The 13,967-nt window shown below is 37.8% G+C and overlaps 1 protein-coding gene across 3 annotated transcripts; it reads left to right on the top strand.

Annotated features, from left to right (window-relative positions):
• Positions 1–404: 404 nt before the first annotated feature.
• On the top strand, positions 405–13,407 carry LOC107816976 (uncharacterized). 3 transcript variants are annotated; one of them, XM_075222304.1, is made up of 11 exons: positions 405–667; positions 1,119–1,260; positions 1,608–2,133; positions 6,521–6,665; positions 7,154–7,264; positions 7,372–8,056; positions 8,907–9,119; positions 9,857–9,926; positions 10,916–11,100; positions 11,449–11,515; positions 12,851–13,407. In XM_075222304.1, exons 2-11 carry the CDS (start codon positions 1,129–1,131, stop codon positions 12,997–12,999), a joined length of 2,283 nt encoding a protein of 760 aa, XP_075078405.1. In that variant the 5' UTR covers positions 405–667; positions 1,119–1,128; the 3' UTR covers positions 13,000–13,407. The 3 variants fall into 3 exon arrangements, 1 of the variants encoding a protein (XP_075078405.1); XR_012695115.1 differs by having other exon boundaries at positions 406–667; positions 10,908–11,100; XR_012695116.1 differs by lacking the exon at positions 9,857–9,926 and having other exon boundaries at positions 406–667.
• Positions 13,408–13,967: the final 560 nt, after the last annotated feature.

Genomic DNA, 13,967 nt, shown 5'->3' with positions numbered 1-13,967 from the left:
ACCAATCACCCTAGCTACTACCCAGAATCACAGCTATCAACCAAAACAACCATTAATAACCACCATCAGTCGGCATCCACAAGCACCATTGCTAGTCATCATCAACATCAATTACCATATTATTTTAAAAATAATATTTTATTGATAGAATATTAAATTAATTAATATTTTTTAGTATTTTATATTTATTAATTTTTAAATAAAGATAAGTTTTATATATTCTGATGTTGAAAAATAAGCATTCTTAATAATTTAGTATTCAAATATTAATACAATCTTAATATTCAGATGTATATTCAAATTTATTTATTTTAATCTTAATGCACATCTCAATATTTAAATATTTTAATCTTTCAAAAATAAATGAGGTCTAAGTTACTCGGTGGCAACCCGAACGGGCTTCTTACGAATTTTTCACTTTTTCTTTTTTTCTTTTTGGGATAAGCAACATTATTGAATACTGAAATTTCCTCCTCCATTTAAAGACACGGATTCCGAGGAGTCAATCAAGCTTCTTGTCTTCAAATAAGACACTCGTCGGTTCTTAGAGAGAGAATATCGCAGAAAGAAAAGGGTTTTTTTAATGGAAGACGCAGCCCCTGAGACATGCATGCTACGTTTTAGACCTAATTTCTAGAGTGAGATTGAAGATTTACTTCCATTGAAGGTACATGTTTAAGCCATTTATCAATTTTTAGGCTACGTGCGTTCTATACATTTTGTTTGATTTGTTGCATTTATGCAGAAATTGAACTAAAAAAAAATGGTCTGATTAACAACACAGTGTCTCGTAGTAGTAAGTACCAAACAAGCTGCTCTTGAAATGTTTGACTACTCTTTACCATTTGTCTATGAAATTCAGTTCAGAACAAGGACTTGAATAGAAGCATATTCATTTGTTGTTGCATGTGCAATATGCAATTGGATATGATTCCTGTATAGTATAGTAAATGCTTATTGAGAATGAAGAAAATTAGTAGTAATTCCTTGTTATGCCTAATGTATTTCAGTAAAGAACCTTGTGTTTGGCATTTTGTGGGGGGAAGCCTTGGGTTTGTCATGAAGCATCACATTTTGACTTTTGGTTCTTTATTTGTTTTCATCCACCATCACAAAAGGATAAGGAAAATGGCATCAGCTTCTACAGAGGAAGTGGTGAATGCATTGATGGAATACTTAGTTGATCCTCACTTGCCTTTGAAATCTTCTGCCATTAAGGAACCTCCCTCTCTTTCTCAGCAGCTCTCTGTTGCCAAACAGGTTAACAATACCTTCTCTCTTTACCTTCTATACTCATTGCCTGCCCTTCTTTTTGACCCTTGACATTTATTTGAAAATGAAGCATGACTGATTTCAATGTTCTTTTTTTTAATTAACTCATTGTTCCTTTCGAAAATTCCTTTTAATTTAAGACTTTTGAGGATGTGTTACCGTAGCATTGTGTTCAAATAATGAGAATGGACTTACTTTTTGTTTCTCAGTTCTTATCTACCTGTTATAAATTTAGAAAAGACCTTGGAATGGAGAAGATTAATTTTGTAAATTGTCCAATAAGATCTTCGGCTGGCTTCTGAATTCTTTTCCTTCTTCCTTTTTTCTTTCTTCAGTTGCATGCTGTTGTGTTACTTTACAACTACTACCAGAGGAAGCAAAATCCACAGGCACAAAATTTAGACTTTGAGTCATTTTGCAAGTTGGCTGTGGCTCTAAAACCGGCTTTGGTTTCATACATGAAGTTCATGAATCAATCTGATCCAACTGGCTCCAAGGACACGGACAATGATCTTTCTGTAGCTGAAAAAGCAATTCAAGATGCTTGCAATATATCTTGCGCTTTAGATGCCTCCAAAAATGTTCCGTCTATAAACAAATGGCTAATTGCCAAAGCTTCTGTCTTATTACTAGACTCTAAGAAAGAAACTTGTTGGCTGCTTTATAGTTCTGTCACAGATGGCGTCTGGTCTCTCCTCGAAAAAAATCGTGAGCTTCCCTCTGCTGAAATTGAAGGTATGGTGGAGGGAAAACATCTAAACAAAAAGAGGCGAACCAGTATGAGACCAGTGAAGGTAGAGCAAAAAGGTGATGACTCTGGCTTTCAGCAGTTTGCATTTTTGGCTGTCAAGGATGCAACAGGTATGTGAATATCAGAATTATATTTGTAATATATTTCTAGATTGGCAAAATAAATTTGTGCTTAGGCTGCTCTAGATCATAAGCTGATTTCCTAAGTTCTTAGAATACCTTTGCTAGCAACGAGTCTCTTAAATAGTGTTCTCTATCTAAAGTGTTGTATAATGCCCTATTTATATACAGTGATTACATAATAATATGTATCTACTTCCCGATGTGGGACACTATACATGACTAACTACTTAACACTCCCCCTCAAGTCGGTGCATATAAACATATGTACCGAGCTTGTTATAGATGTGACTAATACGAGAACCAGTAAGAGACTTAGTGAAAATATCTGCTAGTTGATCATTCGACTTCACAAACTTTGTAACAATATCTCCTGAGAGTATCTTTTCTCTAATAAAGTGACAGTCGATCTCAATGTGTTTAGTCCTCTTATGGAACACCGGATTTGACGCAATGTGAAGAGCAACTTGATTATCACACACCAGTTCCATCTTGCTGATTTCTCCGAACTTCAACTCCTTGAGTAACTGCTTGACCCAAACTAGCTCACACGTTTCCATAGCCATGGCCCGATATTTGGCTTCGGCGCTAGATCGAGCAACTACATTCTGTTTCTTGCTCTTACAAGAGATCAAATTACCTCCTACTAGAACACAATATCCAGACGTAGAACGTCTATCAGAAGGTGATCCTGCCCAATCAGTATCTGTGTACCCAACAATCTGCTCGTGGCCTCGATCCTCGAATAGTAATTCTTTGCCTGGAACTGACTTTATATACCGAAGAATGCGAACAATGAATACATAAACTGACTTACAACACTCACCGGAAAATAAATGTCAGGTCTAGTAACCGTGAGGTAATTCAATTTGCCAACCAACCTCCTATATCTCGTAGGATCTCTAAGAGACTCCCCCTGTCCAGGCAGAAGAAGCTTAGCATTCGGATCCATAGGAGTGTCAACAGGTCTGCAACCCATCATTCCAGTCTTCTCAAGAATGTCTAAGACATACTTCCACTGTGAAATAACAATACCTGAGCTAGACCGAGCGACCTTAATACTTAGAAAATACTTCAATCTTCCCAGATCCTTAGTCTGGAAGTACTGAAAGAGATGCTGCTTCAGATTAGTAACACCATCCTGATCATTGCCAGTAATAACAATATCATCAACATAAATCACTAGATAAATACACAGATTAGGAGCAGAATGCTGATAAAACACAGAGTGATCAGCTTCACTACGAGTCATGTCGAACTCCTGAATAACTGTGCTGAACTTACCAAACCAAGCTCGAGGGGACTGTTTCAAACCATATAGTGACCTGCGCAATCGGCATACAAGACCACTAGACTCCCCCTGAGCAACAAAACCAGGTGGTTGTTCCATATAAACTTCTCCCTCAAGATCACCGTGGAGAAAAACATTCTTAATGTCTTAACTGATAAAGAGTCCAATGACGTACAACAACCATGGACAAAAAGAGACGAACAAATGCTACTTTAGCCATGGGAGAGAAAGTATCACTATAATCAAGCACAAAAATCTGAATGCATCCTTTTGCAACAAGACGAGCCTTAAGCCGATCAACCTGACCATCTGGGCCGACTTTGACTGCATAAACCCAACGACAACCAACAGTAGACTTACCTGAAGGAAGAGGAACAAATTCCCAAGTGCCACTCGCATATAAAGCAGACATCTCGTCAATCATAGCCTGTCGCCATCCTGGATGAGATAGAACCTCACCTGTAGACTTAGGGATAGAAACAGTGGACAAAGATGATATAAAAGCAGAATGAGGTGATGATAGACGATGATAACTTAAACCGACATAATGGGGATTAGGATTAAGTGTGGATCGTACACCTTTGCGGAGTGAAATTGGTTGACTAAGAGGAGACAAGTCCGCAGTAGGTGCAGAATCTGATGCAGGACGTGAATCACCTGGGCCTGATGCTGGACATAGACGACGATGATAAGTCAAGAGTGGTGGAGCTGCAGAAGGTTAAACTGGACTAGGTGGTGGAACTGGAGCTATAGGTGGTGGAGCTAGAGTTGTAGAAGAAGATGAATGGGAGATAGTGACTGAATCTCCAAAAGATGAAACTGGTAGCACCTCAGAAATATCTAAGTGATTACCTGGACCTGTGAAGTATGATTGGGTTTCAAAGAAGGTAACATCAGCAGACATAAGGTACCGCTGGAGGTCAGGAGAATAGCAATGATACCCTTTTTGCGTTCTCGAGTAACTCAGAAATACGCACTTAAGAGCACAAGGAGCTAACTTATCTTTTCCTGGAACAAAACACATGCTTCCAAAGACACGGGGTGGAAGAGAGAACAAAGGTAAGTAGGGAAACAGGACAGAGAATGGAACTTGATTCTGGATAGCACAAGATGACATATGATTAATAAGATAGCAAGATGTAAGAACTGCACCCCCCAAAAAGAGATTGTATGAGTAGGGTACGAGCAGTTTCAATAAGATGTCTATTCTTTCTTTCAGCTACCCCATTTTGTTGAGATGTGTACGGACAAGATGTTTGATGAATAATCCCATGAGAGTTCATAAACTGCTGAAAGGGGAAGACAAATACTCTAGGGCATTATCACTACGAAATGTGCGGATAGAAACCCCAAATTGATTTTGAATTTCAGCGTGGAAGGTCTGGAAAATAGGAAAGAACTCAGATCGATTTTTCATCAAAAATATCCAAGTGCACCTGGAATAATCATCAATGAAATTGACAAAGTACCGGAATCCCAAGGTAGAACTGACACGACTAGGACCCCAAACATCTGAATGGACTAAAGTAAAAGGTGACTCTGCTCGATTATCAAGACGCCGAGGGAAATGGGAGCGGGTATGCTTACCGAGCTGACATGACTCACACTCTAGAGTGGATAAGTGAGATAAATCAGGTATCATTTTCTGAAGTTTTGACAAATTGGGATGTCCTAACCGTTTATGTAATAAATCTGGTGAATCGGTAACAGGACAAGTTGTTGAAGGAAGACAAGATGTGAGTCCATGTGATGTTGCAAGGATAAGGTAATAAAGTCCATCTGATTCACGCCTGGTACCAATGATCCGCCCTGACTGTGTTCCTGTATAAAAACAAGTTCATCAAGAAATAAAACAGAGCATTTAAATGATTTGGCAAAGCGACTAACGACTATGAGATTAAAAGGACTATCGGGAACATAAAGAACTGAATCTGAAGGTAAGGAAGTGGACTTGCTTGACCTATTTCAGTTGCCATGGTTTGAGATCCGTTGGCCATTGTGACTGTTAGAAAAGATTGAGAATATGACATAGTAGTGAAAAGAGATTTGTTACCAGAAATATGATCAGATGCACTTGAATCAATGACCCAAGAATCGGATGATGAAGATTGGGAGACACAAGTCACGCTATTACCTATTTGAACAACGGAAGCTATCTCTGAAGATGTCTGTTTACATACTTTGTACTGAAGGAACTCAATATAATCCGGTAGAGAGACCATCCAACTATTCATAGTATTGGATCCCATTTCGCTACAACCAATTTCTCAAATTCTTGACCAAAAGTTGTATGGTTAATCGTGGAATGCCAAGTCAGAACAAGTTAAGTTAGAGCCTCCTTTTTTTCCTTAGTTAGATGAAGCTGGAAACAAAAGCAAGCTGAAACTTGGAAATAACTGCCGGAACAATAAAAAGTCGTCGGATTTTGGTGTAACCTGGATGGGTAGGCTTGGAAACACCTCGCGACCAAACTGTCCTCAAGAAGGTTTGCCGGAAAGTGGCCGGAAACAACTAGACGCACCGGCAGATCTCTCGCTTCTGACGGCGCGTGTGAGTGCGTGAGGCGTCCTTTGCCGGAGATTCTGGCTGGGGTTTGCTCGCCGGATGATACTTAACCTTATGGTGGTGTTGGTTTTCGCACAACGCCAACAAAAAAGGGACTGACGCCGGGCAGCCACCGGATTTCGCGCAGTGACTGTTTTTTTTTCCTTCCCGGAGTCGCTTGTATTTTTGCACAGCGATGAATCTCTCACGTTAGCTCTGATACCATGTGAGAAAGCAAGAGAGAAAAAATATTATTCAAGTGTTGTACAATGCCCTATTTATATACAATGATTAATAGGTATCTACTTCCCGATGTGGGACACTATACATAACTAACTACTTAACAAATGCCTTTGCTAGCAACAAGTGTCTTAAATAGTGTTTTCTCATGCCTGGGCAGAGAAAGAACTGGTCGACAGTGCTTTGACCTAGGCAGTGCGATCTTTCTGTTCCTGTTTTATAAAAATGAACTTCTTGAGTTACAGGTTTGTTCTGATTTAGAGAGTCATTGTGTCATGATGAGACTTTACTTGATATGGACAGGTATTTCTCGGTCTGACCTTGTGGTTTTGGAGAAGCATGTGGTATATTCACTAACTAAAGAAAAGACAGCATCTTGCTTTTACATCATGCAATGTAAATCAATCAATCAGGACATTCAAATTCCTGTCAAGGAGATTTTTGAGAGGTTAGTTCTTGTTTTTTTAACTGCTTTGGCTTAGAGAATAATTGGGCTTATTTTATCAAGGGTAGTTTAAGAGATGGGCTTTTTCTACAAGAACTCTTGTATCTCTAGTCTTAGATTAGCTCATTTGTTTGATGATACTGATACTTTTTGTGAAGAAATGATGTGATGGTTTCTCAAGTTCATCAATATTTACTTTCTTTGACAGAATCACGTGAATAAGTAGAATGATTCGTTTGTATACTCTTGTCCTTGAAGAGCAATTTAAAGTAGGTTAATGGCATTAACTATGCGGAGTTTGAAGATTATAATATCGTCTTGTGTTGTTATGGGTCGAACATTGATAAACTCACAGTCAGAGAACAATCCTAAACATCCACTAGGTGAAGTCAAAAGGCATAATTGCTTAAATATGTCAGTAGCATTAATTCATATATTCTGGTACCTTTTACTGCTAGAAAAAGAAAAGTGATAACTGTTTATCTCTGTAGTTTACAGGGTCCATTGGTGAAAAAGAGTTCTGGTAGTTGGTCCACTACAGAAGTAGTTGAGTACTTTCATCTGCTTCCCTATGCCAATATCATGTCAGCCTTTCTTTTGAGGTACCTTCAATTTCAGTTGGGCTTTGTTTGTGGTGAGTTGTCAATAGATCTTGCTTTGATAGTCATTCATTGTCTGGCTTAATTGGGTTTTCGTTCTACTTTGATAGCCAGAGTGTAGAGGAACCTGTAGAAAAGATAGAAGCAAAGACGCCTGATGAAAGTTATGAAGCTTTAATTGGAACAAAGTCAGATCGTATAAACCTAGAAATTTCAGAGGCAAAACATGGTGATGGTCGCGAAAAAGTTAGTCGTTCTGCAGTTGGTCAAGAAGCAACTGTTGTAGATGGCCACCAGAGGATAAGGAAAAGTGAAGAAGCTGGGAGAGATAGTTCAATTAAAAATACAGAAATTGTAGATTTCAGTGATGATAAGCTATCTGATGTCAACTTGGAATGTCTAAATGATACAAGTAAAAAGGTACACCACGAAAATAGCAGAGACTATAAAGATTCAACTGCAAAAGAATTGTATGATACCATCAACCGTCCAAGGACACAAGAAGATAAAGCCGAGGAGCTGGTGAAGTCCACTAAAAGCTGTGAAATCAATGATTTTAATGGAATGGAGTTAGCTGGTGCTCATCCTGAACCTTTGGAGGTGCAAGTGAATGATGATTATCACTTTTCTAGGTCTCCTACTAGGCCTCAGAGGATGGACATGGATGCTTGTATTCCCTGCTCCAAAAATGGAAACAGTAAGGATCGTAAGCTTATTACAAAGGTTTACCATCACGAGAAAAAGAGGACGAGGGTGAGTGGTGGAGAAATCATTGGAGGTGGTGTAATTTGCAAGGTAAGACATTTTCAGTTAATGTAGTAAAAGTTTTGAATTTACGATGCATTGGTCTTATTTGTTCTTACTAATCCTCCCTTTCTCTTTTCAAGAGCATTCGTGAAATTACCCACTTGGGATGAACTAGCGATCAATATTTTAAATGAAGGGAATTTCATCAAGAAATAGCACAATTTTTAAATAGAACTCTTTTCTTCTTTTCCTTAAGTTTTTACGGTTGTGCATTCTGTGCTGGTTCCAAAGCAGACATTAATTCCTTTCCCTGATAAATCTGTGATACATTCAATTGCAGTTTTGGATGATATACATTCTTTATTTTAATATGTATCTTCCTCAAGCCTTGTACAGGGGAGGCATCCACTAGTAACATGAGGAAACCCAATATAGTAACATGAGGGAAAACTCTAAGGGCACTTTGTGTTAAAGAGTTTCCTCATGTTACTATATTGAACTTTGTTGAATGATGCTTGAGATAGTGGTTGAAATGGTAGTTTGTAAAAGAGATACTACAAGAAGTTGACAAGGGAAAAATAATGTGGATTTATGCCCTTATCCTAATGTGAGTACCTGGAAATAGCGAACTTTTCCTTTTAGTAAAAAATAAATCAAAAGAATTGGATGGACTATATTGGAGATCTAGACTGAGGCAATGTGTGATGGAGGATATAGTTTTATTCTTCGGGAAGGACATACAGCTGCTGCTGCCTTTTATTAGGCATTATTGTAACTCCTTAGGCATCAAATCAAGTTGATGGAAGTCCTTTGCTTTTTCATTTTTTTTCCTGGAGATGAGAGAATCCCCTTCATTCTTCATTTCATTGTCATATTTGATACCAAGCATTATTTGCAGGCAGAAAGAACTGATGAAGGGAAGGCTGGTAAAGAGTGTGGCCTTTCCACTATCTCACCTAATCGAAATGGGATTTCAGTGGCACATACTGCATTTGTTCCTTATCAGCATGATACTATGGATATAGGCGATTTACAAACTGTTTTGGCTTCAAAAGAGAAGGCTTTAACTCAAAGTGCCCTTAGAGTTCTTCTTGATAAACGAGAGAAACTGGTAATTTTATGTTTGGTATGACGTAGAATATGTGTCAAGAGCCTTCTCATTTGTTTATTTGCTATTAATACTGCTGTTATTCCTTGATCAATTTAAATTTGAAAATCAGTGTTTGGAAAGTTTGGAGATGTCCCTTTTGTTGTGTCAGGTCTTATAGACAACAGAGCAATGGGTTCCAAACTAAAATCCAATTGCTATTGTTTCCAGCTCCAATGCTCTAAATGATTAGCAATATACTTACGGCTTTTTTCTGATCTATGCTGGTGAGCTGATAATTCAATTAATATTACTGATAGGACCACATTTATTTTTTCCTTTTCCCTTGGATCTTCCTAAGTATATTTTAATCAATCTTAATTCATTGTTTTTTCATCTGACTTCTGCTTAATCCAAAATGAGACACTAGGTTCACCTATTAATTCGTCAGTTGGACTTTTTTGTAAGACGAAGACTATGATGTATATTTTCTGAACTGACCACTTAAAATGTCAATGAAATGTTCATCCTTCAAAATATAGTCCGGTAATATATTATGGTCCTTAGCTATGTACTTTTAATGGGCCAAAAGTCTTGTGGAGTTTTCCTTTTTCTGTCTCTTATGCCTTCTGAATTATTTTACTATTATTTTTCTTATTTCCATTTTAAAAATTTTGTGGAGTAGCTTTTTAAATCTGATTAGTGGAGCTTACACTTTATTTGGTTCTCAGTAATATCAAGTTGCATTCATTTCTTGGCAGTGTCATCAACAACATAAAATAGAAGATGAAATAGCATTATGTGATAAAAGTATTCAAAGAATCTTAGATGGTATGATTTCTATCTCAGGCTTTAGTAGCTTTTTTTGTTTCAGTTTCTTTGTGCTAGTATTACTCTTTTTACATGACTTGGTACTGTATGGATCAAAATTATTTTCTTCTGCTTGTTGTTTGTTTTTCCTCCTCACTTGTTTGATCTTTTTTAAGAAATGAATGTCAAATGAACTTACTAGTTGCCTCTGTATCTCCTTTTAGACCCATTTTATTCCAAGCTGACATGGTGAGTGTGTAGTGGGCATGTCGTAATCAATTCAACCTTTAGGAGATTCATCATAGTTAGACTATTCTCATGCTGGTTGTCAAACCTACCCGCAGCCCTCCTTTATACATATGCTTGGGACTGAAGGAAGTCAAAACTAAAGTAATTACTCCATTTTTTGACCTCAACTGATGTATGAATATAAAACCTTGACGCATTATCATGTTAGAAATTATCAAATGCAAAAAATCAGTATTGCGGAGTTGGATAACTGAAGTACTGAACATGGAAGACTCATAGCATTGTATTTCTTCTCTCTTTGTTAAGCAATTAGATACAGTTACTTGTGCATAAAAGCTGCACTCAAAACAACTACAAAAGCTATCAATACTATATCTCACATCGTAAGTGTATTACCAGTTTTATCATGTATGGACAGATGTTGAAGTTGATAACGTAACTGTTATGCATGGAGTACAACAAAGACCCTAGGGTGCTTTGTCCTAAGTTAAGAGGGGACTAAAATGGTTTCCTTTCTCTTGCTTTCTTTTTTGTTCTCTCTGTGCTGGAGGGTGGGTGGGTGGGTGGTGAAGGGGTACAGAGTGTGGTTGAGAACTGTGATTAAATGAGGCTTTGGTGGCCAAGTTTCCTTGTGGAGGTTTTGATTCCTCGTCATGATTTCGTAGTTTCTTGGAGTTGTGAACTACTCAGAACTGCTGTGTCATGAACTTGATCTAAATTACTGAAGGTCAATGTGCTCATGTTATTTTAAAGCCTTGTAGGTGGCAAAGATAATTTGGCTTTAAAACTAGAAACGCTGCTGGGCTTCTGTGATGAAATGTGCTTGAAGGATAGAGCTGCTATCCAAGAAGAAGGCCATCAACCTGACGAAGAGCTTGGCTTGGTTCAACCTATGAGTGGAAGGAAATTGCCCAAAGCTGTACGCACTTCACTACGTGCATCTCAGGCATGTTTTGGCATCCGAACTTGCTTGAATTTTATCTCTCCTCTTTTCTCAGTGTTTGTTCCATGCTTTATAACTTGATCATTTCCATGTAGATTAATGATGTCTTGTGCTCTTGGTATGCTCAAGCATCATGTCTGATAATTTGTTCTTGTGCCCCTTAGTGTGTTGGATGATCCTTAAGAAATGCTTGTGTTGACCATACAATACTATCAGCCTTGCCTGCACGGGACTATATGTCATCTCTTTTATGATTGCTCACATTTTTTCCATTTTCTGAATAGCATCTTATGAAGCATTTACTCTGTTGTCATTTTCCCCAATTAAATGTAACAATTTTTCTTTTGGCAGGACTTGTATCAAATATGTTGTGTGAATAACTGGATGTTTCCATCATATAGTGTGTCAGCAATAGACGGTATATCATTTTTCATATATGCGAATGTTTTTTTTTAAACAGATAGATTACATTGATGTGAATATTAGATGGCTTCTCATGTATTACTGCTACTACAGTGTGCTTATGCATTTTTTTTTAAATTTCTAATAAAGATGGTGTAACAGCTACTCGAAAGGGGGTTAGCTGGAAAACTTGCTTTAGGGAAATTCCACAACGGAATGGGAGGGTAAATTTAGGGGCCATATAAGGGTGAGTTCAGGATTTAACTGTTGAGGCACCTTTTGGGTTAAAGCCTAGGAGGAAAAAAAAAAATCGTGAGGCACAAAAACCTTGAGGTGGCCCAGAGCTACCGGGCCAAAGCGGATTATACCTTGGCAGTTGGGCCTGGGCCGTGATTGATAGTTGAGAACATCTGGTTGCTGATTATAACGATCAAATGTTTCTTGAAACAAAGAGATGGAAGTAGATCTTCCTTTAAGACAACAAAAAAGATGTGAACTTAATTTTCCTTTTGGCCTGTTGGAACCCTGATGCTGTCTTGTCTTATCACCCCTAAAACGACAAGATCACATCATTTCTATTTGCACGAGCAGTTGCAAATGAGTTTATTCTGTTCAATGAACTTGGAGTAAATCAGTGTATGCTTCTCTCACTTTATTCGTCTCCCAGGCATACATGTGCTTGTACTGGTGAATGTCTATGTGTACTTGCTCTCAAACTTTCTCACTGGCACTTCCCCTGTGCAACTTCTGGCGCATCACTCGAACATACTCTTCTACTCCACTGGCCTTGTCTTGGGTTTTCTAATATTCCACCGTACCTAATGAGGGTTTTGACAACATTAACCTCATCTTCAACCATATCATGTGACGATTCTTTCATCTACTGCCCTTACCTACCCAGACCTTGCTTCACAATACGTAGTGATTTTGAAATAAGATGCGATTCCTTTTAGGCATTTTAGTACAATGTGCTTAGACTTTTTATTGTTTATTTCCCGTGAAAGAACTTCATCTTTTAACATGAAACCCACTTTTGACATTTCCTTCCCCGTTATAATTTTCATTTGTTTCTGTGGTGAAATTCCCAAGATTGTGCAACTCTCCAAGATTTTTGTTCTATCTTTCCATTAATGCTGCACTGCTGAACGTACTGCATTGAGGGGGGGTTCATCTGTCGGGCAAGCTAGTAACACCTATTTATTGTCTGAAACACAGTTTCCCTCTGATAAAAAGGAAAACAGAAATTCCCAATATTGGCTGCTCATAGAATCTAATTTTATGACATTTAATGGGTACTCATTCCGTTTAAATTTCCAGATTCAACTAATCTTTTCAGTTCATTTTCTTATAGGTGGATTTCATGCTAGAGTTAGTTTACAGGGGGTTGACTTTCTATATTCTTGTGAGAGTGATCTGCATTCCAGCCCCTCTGAAGCACTGGAGTCAGCTGCATTTCAGATGATTACCAAATTACAGACTATGGCAGATCACATGCATTAGATTGCATGATAGCAAAGAACATCAACACCAACATTTTCAAATCCTATTTCTAATGCTTCAGTTAGATACTGAAGGAACTCTATCCAATTTGCTGCATTCGGTGGTTTTTGTCTGTATTTGAGTTCAGAGGATGGCAATTCAACTACTAAATTCGGCTATCTTGTAGGCAGCTTAGTTCTCTAGTTTCCAGGATAGTAAAACTGTTAATCCTTTGTGGGGTATAACCCATTGTTTAGTCTAATTTGACTCGGCTCATCTTAACTCAGCTAAACTTTAGAACAGAGCGGGTCATGGCCATCTAATGATTCAAATCATTTTGACCCGCACAAATTTAGCTCAACCTCACATATTCTTCGTAAGCAGATCCTATTAGTATGTGTCATAATTAAGGTAACAAATTGTGTCCCATATCTCTGCCTCTTTTTTTCATTTATATTTTGGCAAAAGAGAATCAGTGGCTCAACTTAACTTAGCATTCTTGTTATCGTTAACATGGAGTTTGCATTTTGATTAGAAGTTTAGAACTATATGCTGCCATCGCCCTAAAACAGTAGAACAACAAAAGTAAATAGAAAAAAGGAGGAATTTAGTCTTTGCATTTGATTTGTCTTTGTCGTGAGAGTGAAATCAATAACTAGCCGGTTAAGATGCTATACACGGTGAACAATTAATTCATTATTTAGTTCAAGATTATTCTCACAAATTACTAACAGCATCATTTGAGAAAAAAAAGTTTAAAATCGTAATCTCACAGAGTTATTTCTCCCTCCGTAGTCCGTTCACAGAAAAAAAGAGGGAAAGAAAATGTAGAGAAGCAAGTCAATCTTTTGGGCCCCTTTGGGCATCGAAAGAAACCAATAAATGAAGTCCAAGTGTAGAATATTAGGATAAGGAGAATAGTAATTTGTAGAGGAGGTTTAAACAAGCAGATATCTAGAAGCAATCCACAAAAGAGGTGCCACGTGTAA

Source organism: Nicotiana tabacum, chromosome 9, assembly GCF_000715075.1.
Source record: "Nicotiana tabacum cultivar K326 chromosome 9, ASM71507v2, whole genome shotgun sequence".
NCBI classification, from domain to species: domain Eukaryota; kingdom Viridiplantae; phylum Streptophyta; class Magnoliopsida; order Solanales; family Solanaceae; genus Nicotiana; species Nicotiana tabacum.
The sequence above is the reverse complement of the archived record's forward strand: the minus strand, read 5'-3'. Positions and strand labels throughout refer to the sequence as shown.